At 37.1% G+C, this 21,000-nt stretch overlaps 1 protein-coding gene across 1 annotated transcript in view; it reads right to left on the minus strand.

Annotated features, from left to right (window-relative positions):
- Positions 1-2,604: 2,604 nt before the first annotated feature.
- LOC131825606 (uncharacterized) overlaps positions 2,605-21,000 on the minus strand; it is a 259,384-nt gene continuing 240,988 nt past the window's right edge. The window contains exon 3 of the mRNA XM_059165058.1: positions 2,605-6,112. Within this exon, the coding sequence (XP_059021041.1) occupies positions 6,009-6,112 (104 nt within the window). The 3' untranslated portion in view covers positions 2,605-6,008. The remainder of the gene's footprint in view (positions 6,113-21,000) is intronic.

Genomic DNA, 21,000 nt, shown 5'->3' on the forward strand with positions numbered 1-21,000 from the left:
GGACATTTCGCTCGGGAAGGAAGCCAGGCCAGGTGAAAGGCAGGAAGGAAGGTATTCCAAGCAGCGGGAAGAATTTGGTGGAAGAACTGGAGGTGAGAAACAACTATTGAGTTTGTAAAACAGAAAGATTTTGTTTCGTAGTGAAGAGGGGGAGTAGAAGCTGAGTCCGCGCCATAGCATGCAGGGCCCATTGCAAAATGAGTGTGTGGCCCCTTTGTCGAAAAGTAGGGGAAAAAAGTGCCATTAAAGGTCTTAGAATATAACATCCTTTCTTTTGTTATGATTTTTTAAACCTGTTACTATCAATCTAAATTTTAAAAAATCTTTCAAGTTAAAATTTTAAATCATTAACACCAATTTTTTCATCTATCTTTGTTCAGCAATGTCACTTTTAAAGAAAAATACAAAAATATTTACCTCGTATGCAGAATCACCAAAATGACATGATTTGTATTTCATAGCTCATACAACCACATGTATTTCATTCTTAACCAAAACAGTGGAAATGCTGCACAAAATGGACTCGACTGTTTTTTTTTTTTTTTTAATCCCTTCTTGATACAAACACATTGTACCCACACTCTTCCCCTTTAGCTTGCTGATAGATAAGAAGGAAGGACTCAGTGGAAAAGGAGCTATGGGCTGCCCTATCTTTCCCTTCTCATCGACGCCATCCCTTACGGGCTAACCCAGGGCAGTCAGAGTAAGAAAGATCTAGTAGGACTTCTTGGTCCTTTGGGTTTCTTGGCATGCCATTGCCTTCTTTCTGCACTAGAAGCAGGGTCTGGTTCAAAAGGGAAAGACGGCTTCTGGGGGCTTCAGCACCCTCCACTTACTTAGCTGCAGAGAGCACCCTCAGCTTGTACTCTGAACTCCCACACAATCGAGAGTCCAGTGGAATCTCGTGCTTCTAGAGTACAGCGAAGTGCGCCTCAAGGAACAATGGGTCTATATAGTTGGACGTATTTCTTCTGCTTGTGGCATGCTCTGTTGTCTCATTGGAATTTACCTACAAAAAGCAAGTCAATGATAAAATTAAGAATTTCAGAATGGCAACAGTAGAGCATTAAACCAAACACAAGGCCCTGTGCATCACAGGCCCATGAAGCCAGCCCTCCGTGAGAGAAGAGGAACCTGGAGGAATGGGCAGAAATCAGACCTTGGAACTCTTGATGTTTGGGGTCTTTAATTTTCCCAATTGCTCTCCCCACTCCCAGATCCTCTTTCTTCTGTATGGAAAACCTATGCATCATTTAAAGGAAACAATCCTTGTCTTAAATCCATTCCATTTGTTCCAAAATAACATTACTTTCTATTTATGAAGCCTTTCTTTCTTATTTACTAATGATGCCTTGAACTTAAATGAAAAACAATCAAAACGCAAATTTTTCTTTACCTCTACTTACCTCTAGATCTGTCACGAAAATAATAACAATAAAATAACAACAATAGCACATTATGAATTGAGGAATCAATAATGAAGGCCAAATATTTGATGTAGTAGTTTGCAGTGCAAACTGCTTAGAAGCAGACATCATGAATCTCCAAGAACTCTTTCACAGTTGAATTTTGCCATTTCACAGGACTGTTGGCTCTGGGGTGATGCCCTCTTAATCTGTTTTCTGACACCCATTAATGCATTTCCTCACTTCCATGATTGGAGTACTGCACGCACTGATCACTGATTTGTAAAGTGGTGTGTGAATGTCCGATGCATTTTAAAAAGAAACCTTTAACACTTCATTGTGTTCTAGCCTGACTTCACTTTACAGTGCAGTCCCCTGTGTCACTTGCTGTCGGGGTCCTGATGCATCAGAACTGGGTAAACAGAAGGAGGCAGGGGACAGAAGAAAGAAAACATAATAAACTTGTAGACCAAGGGCACTCATACTGCCAGCATTCTCTCATAGATTATAATTAAATGAAACCCCTGAAAATCTTCTTGAAGGTATTTTTGCTTGGTGGGTTTTTTTTTGTTTTGTTTTGTGTGCGTGTGTGTGTGTGTGTGTGCGTGTGTGTTTGTTCTTCTTATACTACACAGCACCACTGAATCTCATTATAATTCTGCTCTGGTCTGTTCTCTTCCTGCACTTTGGGAAGCTGGCTGTCATTAAGGACTCATGAGACACCTGTGCAATGCTCACTGGGTTTCATGGAATTCTCCATGCTCACAGTTTTTTGTAATGATATGAATGCATGAGCTTGGAAATTTGCACCACTTGAGAATAGTAACAAAATATTGAACATGGGATTTTCCTTCAAATACTTCCTATCTTTGAAAAGAATCACCCTTTTTCTCAAAATAATTTTCAAAATTCCCTGTAGAATATTTATTTTTAAGACCCGCATTTAAGACCACACTTAAGAAAATGTGATTTTCATCACATTTATTCTTCAGAGCTGATTTATAAATACTGTTTATACTATAAATTTCTCGTTCTAAGAGTCAATATTACCAAGTCAACAAAACAAAAGACACATTACATTTTTTTGTCTGTTTTTTTAAATTTTAAACTAGTAATTCTTTTTTTTTAATTTTTTAAAAATTTTTTTATTACTTTTTATTTCATTTTTTTCTCTTTGGTGGCTTAGGAAAAGTACCAATGATACATAAAAAGAATTGTATAATGATGTAAGATTACTAATTATTCCTAACACATCAAACTTATTTTTTAGTATCTGCCTTATAAATATATATATACTAGTAGTAGATACTAAAATCAGAGTTTGTCCACCCAACATGCAGCAAGCAATAAAAACAGACACCAAGTTTTTGCAGTGAAGAAAGGTAGACAATTTATTTGTGAGGAGAATGGGGAGCTAAGCCAAAGAGTCCCCAAACTCCCCAATGGCTTGCAAGTGAGGGTTAAAAGAGTAAAAATTGGGGCAGGTGTTCCCTGAGAAGGTGGATGTTGCTGACTGAAGGCCCATGAAGTCATGTTGACAGAAGTCTCTTGAGAAGGTCGACACCATTGGTGAGAGGCCCATGAGGTCCTATTAGCAGATGTTATTTAATAACTCCTGGTGCCCCTTCACCTGATCCCCTGGAGGCTTATTCCATTAGAATCTAAAAACTATTCTTATTCTTTATGTTGGAGATTTCATTAAGTATATCTTGGGATTATATGTTTAGGGTAGAACTGATTAAACTACTTGTCCTACAGGTTCCTTTGAATGACAAGCATTTCTATCCCTTGAACCTAGGCCCACGTGTTCCTTGACTGGTCTTGTGGGGCCCCTGGAGCTGATAAGACCCCTTTCATTTTTCCGTCTGGGCTCACAAGATGGACGCTGGCTTCGTAACTAGAGACTGTAATAGGTACTAAAGTCTATATACATACATAATCTACAGTATAGTGCTATTGCCATAAACATTAGGTTAAATTAGCTGAGATTTCTTTGAAACTGTCTGGCTGGCACATTTCTGCCATTGTGTTTTTTTTGTTTGTTTGTTTGTTTTGTTTTGTTTTGTTTTAGTATGCTTTACTTAGCTCATCCTTTTCTCCTATGGGCCAAAGCCCAGATTCATGACTGCCTGACTCTTTTCATTCTTACTCTCTCCCTTCTTCTCATTTCCTCCAAGGTAGACAAGGTCTTCTCTAAGTTGTCCAAACCATAGCTTTCTTTTGCTGGGTACTAGCAATTTCAGGAGCTCAGTGGTGAGCTTTTGATATGTTAAAGGAGAGAGTAAAGAATTTGGAAAATCCTCTTTCAAGGCAATAGCCTGGTTTATGAAGCTATTATCTTGATGCATAATCTACTTTGCATTTGTTTCTTCTATTTGAGTGCCTTCTTGAAACTACCTAATCTGTACACATACTCAGTCCCAGGCAGACGGATGCATAACTAACCAGAGTGAAGCCTTATATCTAGAAAAAGCAAAAATAATAGTTTATAATTTTCAGATGCTCTCCCTTTTTTAATGATATAGCCAATACCCAGTTTCACAGGAATTCATCCAGTGTCTTCTCAAGTTACATTTGCTATTTATTTCCTCATCTTCTTACAAATCTACCATTTGCCAAAACTGCCAACAACAAAAAAACTAAATACTATATGTCTTCCAGATTCATGCATACCCTTGACACTTCCACTCTGGTGGTAGAATGGCAGCACTAAGGCAGCGTAAGTAGAAACAATGGAATAAGTGAAATTGAATACAGCTCCCCAATTAATAAGATTTATTTTAGTAGTAATAGTAGTATCAATATTTATAACAAATGAAGTGTATTGAATAACCAAGACTACACAGGCACCTTTACTGACTGCCTTTGGAGAAGAGGGAGGAGATTAACACTTCAGGGGATTCAAAACTCTTCCCCAGCTAACACTGGCCTCTACTAACCTTATGACCTGGTTACTTAAGGCCAATTTAACATATCCCTAGAAATGTAATCAACATGCCACTTAAATAGGTTCATGTTTGGCCAGGGACTGACAGGTTCTTTCTCCTCCTATGTGTGCTTTCCAGTAGCTGCAAGTTTCCTATCATTTCTCTTTAGGATGCCAATAATTATTTTTCAAGTGTCTCCACTTAGACTAATATGAGGATGTCATTTCCAGATGTGATAGCCATGTGATTTTGGAAGTGTTGAGTGCAACGAAGGCAAGATACACAAATAGAACCATCTCACGAACTACTTAAGGAAAGGACTGATGTTGTGGTGGCCGGGAGAGGGCTGGGGAATAGCTAATGAAGGGTATTAACTATGGGGAGTTCTGGAAAGCAAATTCTGGGAAGAGACTGTGCCTACTTTCTGTCCTTTCTCACTTTACAGGCCTAAATGAGAACTATACAAGGAGTCCCCAAATTACAGGGGTTGCAGGATCTTGTGATGGTATTTGGTAAAAAGCTCATCCATACATAGGAGGACCTCGTATGAGGCTCCCAAATTCCTGATTATCTCATTCCTCCATAACACTGGGGTGAGGAAATAGGCAAGCATCTGTATGATAAGCTAACGCTGTTTTTATTTTGGATTGCTTTGAGTGTATAGTTAGAATTTAGAAAGTATATATTTGCACCGCTTAATTTCCTTTTTTTTAAATTTTTAAATTAAAAATAAACTCCTCTCATGCTGGACATCTATTCTGTGTATATTTGCAACCAGGTTTCAATAGTTGCAATAGTTGCTCCTGTTAATTATTGTTATTTTAATATCCCAGGAAACATTCTCTAGAAACATTCTCTAGAACCTATTCATGCCATATACATGCATAACTTAAAAAAATAGGATGTATTGGTTCTTTCTTTTACTAAAAATGTAATATATAGGTATTGCAGAAAAATGTAAATAGAGAAATGCACAAAGTTGAAAGACATTTAAACTTCTGAAATATTTGTACGCCCATTATCTCATTGCATCCCCATAATACCTTACAGATAAGGCAAGATCATTGTCCATGTTGCTGTTGTGGAAAATGAGAGTGAAGTGAGTTGCCTCTAGTTCACGGCAGATCCAAGGCTACCCCTGGGCCTTGTCTAATTCCTAGGCCAGAACCTCTTTCTGTGCCATACTGTGGGTCACAGGGAGTGGAAAGGGAGCAAGGATTCCCTGGTAATTGGAGACAAAGAGAGAAATGCAGACACACTTGCATTACTAGTCCTGAGCCCCGCAAGGCTCACCAGTGAATTCTCTCCAGCTGCATCTTCTATGGCAGATTTCTCAGGGGTATTGAAAGCTGCTTGGAAAGCTGCCTCCCTCAGTGACCACAGAAGCTGACAGCTCTGGCTGAGTGATCCTTGGCCCTCATTAGATATCCACCTCCGAGTTCCAAAGGGTGTGGAAGGAGTGTGTGTAGTCCCTCCTCTTTCCCTCCTGACATTATGTTGCAGGCTGGATCATGAACCTGGAGAGAATTCAGATTAGCATAATCATTGTTTAGAGGAGAGGTGCGCTCCAGTCTGTATTTCAGTCAAGGGCGGGTGTATCCATGTTTGTATATAAATACATCCACCTGGGGCGCCTGGGTGGCTCAGTCTGTTAAGAGTGTGTCTTCAGCTCAGGTCATGATCCCAGGGTTCTGGGATCAAGCCGCATGTCAGAATTCCTGCTCAGCGGGGAGTCCGCTTCTCCCTCTTTCTCTGCTCTTCCTCTTCCTCTCTCTTTCTCTATAAAATAAACAAATAAAATCTTTAGAAAACAAATAAATACATCCACCGTCCATTTGCCTTCTGCCCAGAGACACTCTAGGCAAATCTGCTTTAATAAATGTACTTGTAAAATGCTCTGTAGTTCTTACATGGTTGATTATCCATGTAAAAGGTGTTCCAAATAACAAACAGCTAATAGCAAATGAGAACGTGTGATGCTACTTGATGTCTATATGAGTAACAGATTTTAAACAGTTTTCCCTGCCAATTGAATACCTGTCTTTAAAGCCTATATTTAAAGTTAAATATTGATACCATATGGTTTAGGGAGAATTAGCCCTCTGTGGTCCTGAACTATATTGAAAGCATCATTATTTATATGTAAAGTAAATTTATGAATGAAAGACCATTATATTAAATATTCTCAGTGGCAAATAACATGAAAGAGAATGGCTGTATTTAGAACAGTAGGAAATAGAGACAAATAGAATAGATAAAGGAAACGATTTCATAAAACGGGCCAGGGGCATGTGGAATACATTAACAAAAACAAGATAGGTAACCTATACCACATGTGCACAAGCCGATACGCTCAGCAGTCTCCTAACTGAGCGTTATGACAAAGAGACTGTCATGGACCTGGAAGCAGAGGGCAGATGTGACATATTTGTTAAGCAGGACTAGATGAAGAAGCTATGGAATCTGTTAAAAGTCACATTTCCAAAGAATGGGGAAACATCATGGATGAATTTTTTGCTTATTATTTTTTTCTGATATTTCAAAGTAATGACAAACACTTGGTATTGAATCTTTCATTTACACACTCGTTTATTCACCTTTGCTCACTACACCCTCACCTTCACTCCCAGCAAAAATACAACATATGCCTGCATGCAGTTGGGCCTAGAAGGCCAATACTGCAAGTAGACAACCTCTGAGATTTTTGCTGTCTTTGTGGACAACCACTAGAGAAAATCTTAGCTGACCACAGTCCTTACACCACAGTCCTTGTACTCAAGACCAGTTTTTAAATTGACTGACCATTGGAACATCACCTGGAAAAGTAAGAACAACAAAAAATCCAGGCCTCTGATGATTCCACTGTCTAAGGAAAGGGCATATACAAAAAGGGAGTTCTCAAAACCAATTGGTTAATTTTAAGGCCAGAATGTGACCATAGAAATTTTTTTAATGACTAGAGAGCCAATACATTGAAATGATCATATTGAATTTTTTTTGCCACATAAAGAAATAAGGAATCTTGTGGGTCTACCACAGTATAAAGAGGTCACTCAAGAGAATAAAATGTAAAATTGTTCCTTAGAAAGATTGTTTCCCCTCTTGTAATTCATCATACGACATCCTAGTCCGTTTTCTGAGAGTCTTTTCTTATCCTGAGCTTTGATGAGTACTCTTCCTGATACTAAGCTTATGCTTACCAAATTATCAAAAATACTCTTAAATGATAATATCTACTCTGGGTGCAAGCATGCAGAAATAAGGACTCATATTGCTGGAAGGAGAACAAGTTGATTCCCACTGTACCATTGTAAACATCTTATCTCTTATGAGGGATTATCTGGGTCTGCCTTAGGAGAAAGAACATCCCAGAGGTATCCGTCCCTTTAGAACACAAGAACAACAACAAGGACAGTGGTCTTAAAGATTTACAGAGGAGGGACCTGAAGAGACACAGAGATGAGACAAATGAATGGTTAGAAGCACAAAGACGGTCATTATATGTGAAGAGCTCAGTTCAGTGCTAAGGGACTCTATCCAATAATCCAACCAAATTTCCAGACTGAGAGCAAGCATTCCAGACTGCCTTCTGGGTTGTTGTGACACTTTCCCCATCAGTGACTGATCTGCCAATATCTTGGGAGGAGGCACATGTAGTCTATCAAACTCTTCACAACAACCAAGAATTAATTTGGGAATAAAACTCCTCAAAATGGAGAAATACAACAGTGTATACTTCTTTCATCATAACCAAAATAGTTTGGCATCAAGAACTCTACCACTGTATTAGCTTATTATCTTTGAAAACTGGGTTGGTTGGGATGGCAGCATTTAGATATCACTTAAGGGATCTAACTTTCTGCAATTTAGAAAACAATGCCTAGACAGAACACATACAGTCAATTCTTAGGTGTGTTTATTCTTGCCCTGCCTGTGTTTATTCCAGACACAGACACATACAATATGTTTTAGGAATACATAATCAACTATATGAAGTGTTTTGTAAATTACTTTGTGTGGAATGAACACCTTTTCACTCATGAGTCTATTTTGTTATTATCTAACATTAATTGCCAGACAAAGTCAACTTCACAAAAACTCAGAGTAGGCAGCTACATGAATGGGGTAATTTATGGACATCTTAAATAACACTGATAAAAATATGGCTCACCACCAGCCTGCAACCATGCCTCACCTTATTATGATCAGCATCATACAAGGGAGCTATGAGGAAATAGGCAGTTTACTATCTGTAAATGGAAATCTATCATCTGGCTAGCACTTCAGCATGAATTACTTAAACTTAGTATGAGGAAATGCGATTTAGCAGAGAAAATGCCAAGGGAGTAGTAATAAAAGACAGAAATGTATTGATTGGGAGACAAGCGGAGAATAAAAGGAGGTAAGAAATGTCTGACAGTGACATTCAGCACTGCTACCACAAGGAACCCCAGCAACCAGTGTTTGGCTGTAAGGGCACAAGAACCCTAAAAGGTTATGTCATCAGGCTGATAGAATCAGGAGAGAGTGGGTACCCACTTTCTCAAAGAATTTTATCTAAGTCTTTACCAGTTCTAATGTGGTACATATCTGGGATTTTACAAGGGTCATTTTAATTCAGATTATTTTCTCTGATATTCTAATATTGAAAAAAAAGTTTAAATTAAAATATGTGTGTGTGTGTGTGTGTGTGTTCTCTTTATACCATAATTTGGAGTAATAGGAGGTAAACTTGTTATAATTCTGATTTAGGTTAGATATTACAAAGGGATTTCTTTTTCTGAGCACTGCTTTATGCATTTACCTTTTCTTTCACTTTATTTTCATAAATTCATCACATTGTCAGTTTAGAAATCTTCTCAACAACTGGTATGAGGATTCTGTACTTTTCTTTTTGTCTTTGAGCAGAAAAATGCCAACATGCGCTTCCTAAATAATCCCTAAGTGTCCCATGCAAGGTGTTGGCAGACAGACATCCCAGATTTACTAAGCCTCTCCCCCTCGCCCTTGGCCCAAGTTATTTTTCTGTGGAATGTATAACTCTTCAGAATTGTTTGTGCGCATTTTAAAGACTAAATGGTCATGATGCAAAGAGGCGTGTGATTATTAAAGGGAAGTATTTTCTAATTCTTTTGTCTCCACTTCCTGCTTCCAATAGCTGACACTAATTTAAATAATGAATAAGCGCCATGGTTACCTTTTGCTCTATTCCATGCTAGACATCAGCACCTGATCTAGTTTCCGGCATTATTGCAAAGACATTTAAGTGTACAGTATAAGATTGTACTTGATTTATTAAAGTAATGAATTAGTTTTATTGTGGGTGATTAAATGTATTTTACTTTTTAAAGCACAAGAACTAGAAAAGGAGAGCATCGTTACAATCTGAAAATAACTAGAAAGATAAGTTCATTAACTTGCCTACACTTGTGCATCATAAAAACCTTGTTAAAAATTATTCCCTAGCCTGCTGTATTAGCTTCTTTATGAGGTAATTTCTTCATACAGTAATAAGATTTTTCTTTTACTCTCCAGTGCATATTAAACCCACTAATCTTCTTTTATAAACTATAGTTTCAGCCACTTTCTCAATTGACTCACTTTAAAGATACACTTCTATTAATATTAAAGGTAGCAAATGCAGATATGAACTTTGCAAAACATGCTTTCGGATTTATGGCACAATCTTGCAACAGTGTACTGGAATAGCACAAAAGGGAAAAAGCAGTAAATGTCGAGTATGTCTCATGACAAACCAAACAATCTCAGTCCCCATAGAATTAATTTCCCACCCCATTCATTATGTGAATGAACTGTAGACATATTTTCTGCTGTCAGCAAATAAAAACAGAATGGAAAGACTCTGTTCATTGAAAGAAAGAAAATAAAATCTTGCACAGGAACCACACAGTCGTCAACGATCTGATTGATATAGATTATTGGTGTCCTGGGAAAAGGACAACTGGTAGCCATTTCTGCCTGTGGGTTGATCTCCAAGGGTCAAGATTTTCATTCTGTATCCAGAATCAAATCAGTCATGTATGAGGTGGAAAATTCAGTCTTTCCGTGATTGAATTCCAATTATTATGGTTATATCCCTTGTTTCTTTAATTCTTCTCAAATATCCAATCATTTAAACAGCTTATTATTTAACAATGGCAATAAGTAATTAAGCTAATACTGGGCTTCAAGCATCCTCAAATGGGTAATTCATCTAGGAAATAAGTCAAATTGTCATAGAAATCTATTTTATTTTATCTTTTTTAAGAAATTTTTTAAAGACCTTTCATTTTTTTGACAGAAAGACACAGCGAGAGAGGGAATACAAACAGGGGGAGTGGGAGAGGAAGAAGTAGACTTCCCATTGAATGGGGAGTCCAATGTGGGGCTCAATCCCAGGACCTGAGTTGAAGGCAGACCCCCAACAACTGAGCCACCCAGGAGCCCCTAGAAATCTATTTTAAAAGAGAATGCAGAAACAGCTGCTCTGACTTTTTTTCCTTCCCCTTGACTTTAAAGTGAAAAATAAGACCTTCCCTGTAGTTGGACTTCGTTGTTCACTGAATAACAGAGATTTAAAATTTTTTGTTTGTATGTGGAACTGGGAAGTGGCATTTGAAATATATGAGAAAGGCAGAATTGCTCATATATAAAGTTTCTCACAGATCAACAAAAACTAGAGAAACACCTCAGTAGAAAAAAAGAAATTTGAATTGAAGAGACTATACAAAAGAAGGACTATAACGGGCCAATAAATATCTGAAGAAAAAAAGTTCAACCTTTCCACTAGTTAAAAATACAGATTAGAAATTTTCATTTTTTTTTTCCAACATCAGATTGACAATGTTAAAAATAATGGAAATAACTTATTGTTCATTGTTTGGGAAAACAGAACTCTCCTATGTTGCTCATGAGTACAATCTTTTGAGAAACTGTGAACAATATGTAAGATAAAACAAAACAGAAAACTAACCATGCATAATATTTACCCTGCTCCCTAAGAATGCATTTGGGTGTATACAGAAGATGATGGTGAGAGAGAAGAAAAAAATGGTAACAATGCAATGTTCACCAATACTTTGATAATTAGGATACATTTGAAAATATGGAACATATTCAGCCATTACTTTATTGGCCAACATTGAAGGATTTTTACTACGCAGTAAGTAGAAAACAAATGATCAAACAGCACACATGGTATAGTGTGGGCTTTTTATCAAAAGTACAAATATATATATATGCATGTTCATTTAAAAAAAGAATATATACTAAAATGCTAGCAATGGTTGTTGCTGGGAAACTGAATAATGGGTTGTAAATAGCCTGTGCTGATTTTCATTAACTTTCTGCTCTTCCCTTTTCTTTCCACCTCTTAACCACATTGAATAAATAAATAAATGCTTGGAAGCCAACTTCAATCTTCTATGGAATATATGATTACTGACACAAGAAATTAAAGTTCGGATACATGTTTAACTTTTGTAGGTAACACAAATCATTCGGCCATACGTAAACATACATATGATAGAATAATAACATACGGATGAGGTCTCTTATATTTAATAGGTACTCAATAAATAATGTGTCAATAATGTTAAAGATAAATGAATTTAGGTTAACATTAACATTTATGCCATTTTTATTGAGTTAGCAGATTAAGATCATAAGTAATTATTTCCTCTTTTTTCAAAATTTTTAATATACTATTACAAGTTAGAATTTATAACATTTTAAAGTCTCCAAAATTCTTATACATATTAAATCTAACATTACAGAAGTTGGCAAACTATCATTTATTCGTCTAAAATAAAAGCATGAAGTAAATTTTAAGTAAGATTTCTACAAATTTGCTTCTTTTGTATATGTATGTGTATGTGTGTGATTGTTTAAAAAGAAATTATAAGGCCCTTTTTAGAGAGGCCAAATAACTATCTTAATTACTACATTCTATGGAGAGATACTTTAGAGTTGAAATGCTTACTTTTTTTAAGAAAAATAGGAATTTGTATCTTTATTTTTATATTTATCTCATAGAGTTTTACATTCTCATCTTCTTCCCTCTTGTTCTCTATTTTCATTTCTTCTGCAGGCTAATTTGTTGTTCCGTCCTACAACCAAATCACATAAGCCTTCCTCCCCGGTATATTTTCTCGAGAGAGAGAGAGAGAGAGAGAGAGAGAGAGGTTTGTGTATGTGTGTGACTTTCGCAGGAGTTGCTGTCATCTTTTCTTGGACCAGTTGTTACATTTCTCTTTAGTATTTCTATAAATCTGCATTCTACTTTAGAATTCCTTCTTTCATTTATGTCCCATACTCTGAATGAGCAGATTACCCCAGCATGAACATCCCTACACAATTTCTTTGGACTCTCCCGTTTAGCCAGGTGTTACTCAGTTCTTTCTGCAAGGCCATCAGGAAAGGAGCTTTCTCTGAGATGGTCCTATCAAGAATACATATTTTGTAGTCCTCTCTTCAACAAAATTAATAGTTTGGTCAAAAATAAACTAAAATAGAAACCAATGCTAGAAGTTAAAGATGAAAAAACACAGGTGAGGAAAATTCAATAGTTATGCATGGTTGATGGAAATTATAGAAACTTCGACCTCTACCAGTGAGAATACAAAGCATAAGTCAGTGTGGAGACTTCTAGACCTTTGTTCTATTTCTACCCACTTGTGCCTCACACATAGTAGGCCATCAGTTAGTATTTGTGGAACAAGTAAATAAGTGATGGAGGGTGGGCTGGCCACTCTGATTCAGAGATTTAAATCACTGAAAGAAACAATCAATCCTCCTTACATCCTTTTTTCCCAAGAGAAATCCAACACTGTTTCATCACAGTCACTGTTCTTATATCTGGTCTTAATAAAAAATATATTTTAATAGTCTCAGAACCCATTACATTTGGCTATCATAAGCTGTTTCCACCTGCAGCCTTTACACAGGCTTTAAATAAGCCTTTTCTGATTAAAGAAGGGCAGACCAGGTTGGCATCATTAATATGAACTGTTCCTCCCTTCTGAGTACATATGTTGCTCCTAATGACAGATGGGAGCATTGGCTGGTTACACAAACTGCGAAGACTGAGGATTACAGGGCAAAAGGGAGGCTAAAATAATAAAAGACCCACTCTGGTATTGTAAGCAAGTGCAGAAGGAATTTCTTCACCCTTGCTTGCCACTGGCCTCAACAAGGGAATTGGGGGACAGGGGTGGGGGATGCTCTGTGGCAAATTTGTTGACCAGCACACATTATAAGCAGACTGTAATGGTGGGCTAGGCCTTATTTGTCTAAGACATTAAAGTTACCCTTTTTAGTTAAGTGTTTTATTCTGGCATTTTGGAAAGATACATGATGCCAAACAGAATATTTATAACAAACCTTTTAAGATGTATTCTCATCTATTTTTGCCCTCAAAGGTCATTTCATAAAAGAGATCAAAAGGCAGCTTCTTCCAGGCCAGCTCAGTGGGTGGCCAGAAACAGATTAAGTACTAACAGAGCCCGGAAGAAGTACAAATCTGTAGGACTTGTTTTACACAGTTCCATAATATATTGTCTCGATTACTATGCCATATAATTACATATATGAAGTAGTTTAATTATAACTGATATAATGAAAAAGCATTAAAAATGATCTTGAAACAAGCTTACCAAATGGGCTTCCTGTGAATAGCTAAATCCTTTACTGGCGGTAATTTGTTTACACAGTAATTTAAAGATCTTCAGGAACCTTTCCATCATTTGGGGGTTTAACTCTATGCAAAAGAATAGTTTCTATCTTTCCAATCGCTAAAATTCTACCGTTGAGAATTTCTGAACTTTTGGTTTATTTATTTTCCAGACCAGTACAGATTGAGTAGCTAAAGATTTGAATTTGAAGTTTGTATTCTCTCCATTTTTTATATCTTGTTATTCTGTAGGTCCATTTGGTCAGCATTTCTGTGTATCATCAATGTGCAAGACATTATGCTAGATTTTTTTGGTATACAAAGGTGAAAGGGACATGGTAACTAAGCCAAAAGGAGAATCGCACATGTCAAAATTTTTTTTTTATTTTTTAAAAATGTAAAATACCTCTTGCAGTCTGAAGAATGTTAAAAAGAGATGCCTAGAAAGTACAGTGACAGCTCAAAGGACATGTGCAACTCCACCAAGAGGTGCAGAGAAGGCTTAAATTCAGTTAAAGTAAGTCTTATCAAGTGAACTGCCATTTATCAAGAGAATGGCAAGGTTGCCAAAGGAGAAAGAAGAAAAAAAACTATTTGGAGGGAAAGGAAACAATATGTGCACAGGTAAGATAGGGAACTCAAAGAAGTGGATGTAAGTACATTGAGAGCATAGAAAGGGAACAAGGAAAATCAGGGTAAGCAAATAGATAGGACTCAGATCAGAAACAACTCTCCTTCTTTATAAAGAGCCATTAGCCAAGTAAGAAGAGGGGTGATAAGAGCTGTGATACAGACAAATAGCTGGGAATGTATTGGAGAGCAATGGAAAAGAAACATGAGGTGGAGAGAACGATTATGTATGTTTCAGTCCTTCGGGGGAGAGGTGATTAGGTGATTAGCTGAGAGAGCAGGGGAGGAAGGAATATATCTGAAAGGGATGCTGGATGAAAAAGCACAAGGATCTAGCAAGTTTTATGAGTACCCGCTCCAGGATGGGTGAGTGGGTGGGTTTTAGTGCCAATGACCACTGATGGAAAATCAGAGTGAGGTCCAGATAAAAGAAGCATAACACTGTTAGTATCAGCTTTGTTGGCCAAAATGATGCATTATGTTAATAGTAGATTGCCAGGATCAGGTATAATGTGATTCATGCATATGTATGGCTGAAATTGAGAAACCCATACATGACCCAAGTGTATGGGAAGGTAGAGATTCAGTGACACCTGTGGCAGAATAATGGTCATCCAAAGATGTCCATGCTCAAATCCCCAGAACCTGCAAATATGTTGCTTGCACGGGGGGAAAAATGTTTTCCTGATGTGATCAAGGTTAAGGATGTTGAGATGGGAAGATACCACGTGGATTCAACCTAATCACACAAGTCTGAAAAAAGGAAGAAAAAGGCAGGAGAGTGGGCCACAGAGATGCGATATAAGAAGGACCTCACTTGCCACTGTAGACTTTGAAGATGGAGGGAAGGGAGCCACGAGCCAATGAATACAGATGTCCTACAGAAGACGGGAACACTCCTCAGCTGACAGCTTGAAAGGAAACTGGGATCTCAGGCCTATGGAATCAATGAACTGAATTTGCCAACAACCTGAATAAACAGGTAACAGATTCTCCCTTAGAGCTTCCAGAAAGAAACACTGTTTGCCAACACTTTGATTTTAGTCTAGTGGGATCCATAACAGACTTCTGACTCACAGAACTTTAAAATACTACATTGTGAACAAACAAACAAATAAATAAATATAAAATACTGCATTGTGTTGTTTAAATTTATGCATTTGCTGTAATTTTGTTACAGTAGCAATAGACCAATATACCAAGTTAGAACCCAGGATGCAGAAAAACTATGAGAGAAGGGGCTCAGGTGGTGGTAGTAACATTTTTGAGTTGCAAAGCAGAATTGCAAAAGCATTTTCCTCTCTATTATAAATAGCCAAATACAGAATTTTTCCATTTACTTAACTAGGAAGTACCTAGGTTTGTCTTCCTAAGGCACTTCTCTTAATATCACTTGGAAAACTTTGTTAATATAAAATATTAGAATAATATAGCACTGATTATAAATATTTTATTTATTTACATCTACCTCATTACCAGTAGACAGAATTATCTAACAAAAGTATATATAATGGAATAAAATTTAATGTGTTGTCAGGGATCTTTTGCTTGCAAGTAAAAGAAAGCAACAAGAAGTAATAACGTACAAAGGAATTTATTATAAGGATTCAAGAATGGCCCAGAGAATTTAAGGACAGGAATGCTGCTCTGCCTCAAGACCAAATGGACATGAAACCAAATGTGGCCGGCACATTCCCCAAGTGTTTAACTGTGGTCTTGCCCAGCATCTGTTCCACCCTGCTCTCTCACTATTAACTGCCTTCCTTTGTTCTTGAGCTACAAGGTAGCAGAAGGTCATCAAGTGCACCACGTTTTAATTTTATTAGAACTCCCTGAAGAAAGATTGGCTTGCCTCTCTCTCTGCCCCAAGTCTAAACCAAAGAGACTCATGTGGTCCAGGTTAGGTCAGAGCCCAGTCACCTGTGGCCAAGAGTGAGGTTATGTCAGGTTAAGTAGATCCATGAGACTGTGGGAAAAAGATATCTCCACCTATAGGATGCTAGTCAAGTCAGTTTCCTATATAACCACTGTAAACAGATATAGAGTATAAAACAGAAAATAAAGACAGAATAGCATAATAAAGCCTGTGTTTAAGTTGATACACAAAATTGCAGATTGGAAGGTCTTAGGTAATTGTTAAAGGGGGTTGTATATTTGTTTCTAAGCCTTATAAAGAACTAAAGGTGAAGACATAACTCGAAAGTCACCACTTCTCTAAGGTAACACCACCCAATAGCTAAGGAAAAGCAAATTCTCTTGGGCATTTAGGTTTGAGAAAAATTTCCCAGAATGGATTCTTTGTGGGATATAATGGGCAATATCTAAAGAAGCTTTATAAAGAACAATTGGAAATGTACATTCAGCTGTTTCTAATGGGCTCTTCATTGCAGCCAATGCCAGGGACATCAGCAGTATTTGCTGACTGGCCACCTATTAATTGAAAGTATTGTTTATCTAATAAGTCTAATCATTGTTTCTAATTTTGAAATTAAAACATATGTTTATCGGGCGCCTGGGTGGCTCAGTGGGTTAAGCCGCTGCCTTCGGCTCAGGTCATGATCTCAGGGTCCTGGGATCGAGTCCCACATCGGGCTCTCTGCTCAGCAGGGAGCCTGCTTCCCTCTCTCTCTCTCTGCCTGCCTCTCCATCTACTTGTGATTTCTCTCTGTCAAATAAATAAATAAAATCTTTAAAAAAAAAAAACATATGTTTATCATAGAGTCCAACTAATCTTCTACTAATATTTATTGTGAATGTTGAAAATACCAATTTCATATGAAGATAAAATCTCATTATATTAATCCAATTTGTATGAAAACCAATGGTGTGCTGGTCAATGTTTAACAACCTGTTCTAGGAGGTGCTGGGGTGGGAGGGTTGGATGGTGCTTTACTTTGTAGAGTTCATTGATGTCTACATTGCAAATACTTTTTTTTTTTTTTTACAGATTTTATTTATGTATTTATTTGACAGAGAGAGAGCACAAGCAGCAGGCAGAGGGAGAGGGAGAAGCAGGCTGAGCCGGCAGCCTGATGTGCAGCTGGATCCCAGGGCCCTGGGATCATGACCTGAGCTGAAGGCAGACATTTAACGACTGAGCCACCCAGGTGCCCCAGTATTACAAATACTCTTACATTTAACCAATTTCAAGTGAGCAGTGGGATACCAGTGAACGTGGAGTTGGAAAGAAATGTGCAACAGCCCACCATTACATAGTATTTCTACCACACCAATACAATAAACATAAACAAACTCAAGACATAAGTAATAGTAAAAAGTAGCAGATAAGTAGAATGTGTTTAATTTTTAGTATTTGTTAACCAATTCATTTGTAGGTATATCATTTAACTATGATAATGGCTGCATTTAACAACTAGTTCTCAAAGTTCTTGAAGATGTAGCAGTCAGCTGTTACAAAGTCATACAGGCCAGCTCTAAGACAATACTGGAAAACCAACACTGAATAATTGTTTTCTAAAATGTTAAATCCATTAAGACATGCAATATGGACCACGCTTGGCTGTAATGTAGTGCAATCAGCAAACAGTACTGAAAACATTCTTTTTAAGCTGTTTCACCCCAGTACAAGAATAAGCATCTACTTTATTGTAGCAGGTGCCTTCTTAGCAGGCCATTTTGGGTTAACAGTTGTGAGCAGTGGGGCAGTTTTTGTTTTGATGGTCTATAAACCAATAGAATTTGATCCAGTCTGAATGTACTTCAACATTCACTCAGAGTCTCTAGATTTTATTACCTGATTCACTATTTTAGTTTAATAATAAAAGCTACCTTACTATTTTAAATCATCCAGGAAATACACCCTTCTGAAACCTCCATTTTTTGCTAACTCCTTCCTCCCAACTGAATATATTTTTGAGACAACATTTGGAAAATAGAGGATTTCTTAGGGACATAGCTATTTGATAGTAGCTTAGCACACGATATATAAAACATTTAAAATAATTTTTTAGATGCCAAAGTCTTAAATTTATCACATATAATAAACTAAAACAATGGGGTAAAGTGCAAAGATGATACATTTTTATGAAAGAAACATGTAAAATTGGCTGATGAAACAACTCTATAAAATACTCAAAAAATACTAACAGATTAAACCTTTTTACGTGTACATAACTACACGGTTGTGCAAGTATATGGAGTTGTGGAAATTCAGCATCTTGTTCAGAGGTATAAAAACAAGAGGAAAAAACGCCATACCAGAACGAAGAATGGAAAGATAAAGCTCAAGCATATGGGAAAATTTCTGAAAGTTTGGTATATGGCTGAAAAATTCGAGCTGTTGGGTACCCTGAAGAGAGTAATATTTTGCACAGGTATAAACCGCTACTGTCCAAAGAATTGCATTCCCTTGCACTTTTGATAGTTTGATGAGATAAAAACAGGATAAAAAAGAGTGGGGAAATACAAGATGGTACAAAAATGAAAACACCGTTGCCAGTAGAGAGTCAGAGCAGCATTTCCCAGTACTAAGAGACATCATCATAAAACTGATGAATTTTCTCTCTCTGCTTTATTATTTATGATCAAGAGACAAGGAATCAATGCAAAATTGTTTACGTGTAGAAAGGAGAGAGTACAATAAAAAGACTTTTTAAAAAATAAATATTTATTAATCAATTAATCAATAAAATTGATTTATTTTTTAAAATATTTTATTTATTTATTTAAGTAAGCCCCATATGGGGCTCAAACTCATAACCCCAAGATCAAGAGTTACATGCTCTATCAACTGAGTCAGCTAGACATCCTGATAAAAAAAGGGTTTTGTATAAAGTTTTCAGTTGCTAGAGACCTCATCACAGCCACTATTTTGTAGTGATCTCCTTTCTCCTATGTCTTACCCATGCTATAAAATAGAAAGCTGTTCATACTAATTAGAATACATATTTCATAACAATTTAAAGTGAACACTGGAGTAAAACCAACTACATGCAAATCCCAGTCCTATCACTTACCAGTTGAATAAAATTAATATTTAAACTCTTTGTTTCCCCACTTATATGAGGGGGTTAGGAATAACTAATTCACAGGATTGTGGTGAAATTTTATTAAGTTAATATGGCATTTAACAAATTAAATACATACAGATGTTTTGGACAGGGTTCAATAAATGTCAGCAATTGTCATGATCCTAATCACAATCATCAACATCATTGTTACATTATTTCTATGGAAAGAAGAGCATAAGTTCACATATATACGCCACTTAAAATGTTGAGGTGATGTCAGCTAAAACCGTTCTAAAATTGAAGCCTATGATGATTGTTTAGATAGAGGAAAATTATTAGGAGCTATCTATCAAAACAAAGGGTGGGTGGAGTGACCCCACAAGACGGATGCAGAAGATAAAAATCTTACAGCTGGACCTAATAGCCCAACTCCTGGCACTGCTCCCACATCTTAACCTTGTCTGACCTGGTGGAAAAAGGATCTGGGCAAGTCGCCCCCATAGCTTTGGGGAAACCACCCTAGATGGAGGAGTTTAATTGAACATTCCAAAACTTCCTAAAATTCCATGATGGGATCATGTCATCCTCACCCAAAGGGCCTAGGGTTGTTTTTTTGCCACCCGGGAATATTTATTCCATCACTGTGCGCCAAGAAATTGGCTTTAAACTCCTCTTTTTCCCCATTCCTCAAAGGAGAAGCAATGTAGCTATTTAAAGAATGTAAATATATATATTTTTTTAACTTTAAAATCTGTAGGGGACAAGACTAGATAGAGAGGGTAAAGTTTGATAGCTTTGATTTAACAACTTAAATTCTATTTACACTGAAAAAAGTGTAGGTTGTGTGTGTGTATGTGTGTGTGTATATGTGTGTATACATATGTTTTGCTCAATGAATGGATCTGAACTAAAATAAAGGCCTAAAGAGAATGATCAGCTTCAAACTAAAGAATAATCCTGGAAAGTAATTTGAAGCATTTTGAAAAGAAAATTATTAGATAAGCTAAATAAGATTGAAGACATTTGTCCTTAAAAAAGGAAAATCCACAGAAGCCTCCCTAGATATGAAAAGATGGACTGAGAGTGAGGCTGTACATGTAAAACACTGACAAGATCATAGTAAAGATAGTCCAACCAGTTCTGTACAGACTCAGGGGAGGTGGATGGACTAGACACGGGCTTGTATTCTCTTAGCTAAACTTTTCATGGAGAAAAAAACATCAAAAAGAAAAGTAGTCGGGGCACCTGGGTGGCTCAGTGGGCTGGGCCTCTGCCTTCAGCTGGGGTCGTGGTCTTGGGGTCCTGGGATCGAGCCTCGTGTCAGGGTCTCCATCCGGTGGGGAGCCTGCTTCCCCCTCTCTCTGCCTGATTCTACCTGCTTGTGATATCTCTCTCTC

This window comes from Mustela lutreola, chromosome 2 (genome assembly GCF_030435805.1).
Source record: "Mustela lutreola isolate mMusLut2 chromosome 2, mMusLut2.pri, whole genome shotgun sequence".
In the NCBI taxonomy this organism is placed as follows: domain Eukaryota; kingdom Metazoa; phylum Chordata; class Mammalia; order Carnivora; family Mustelidae; genus Mustela; species Mustela lutreola.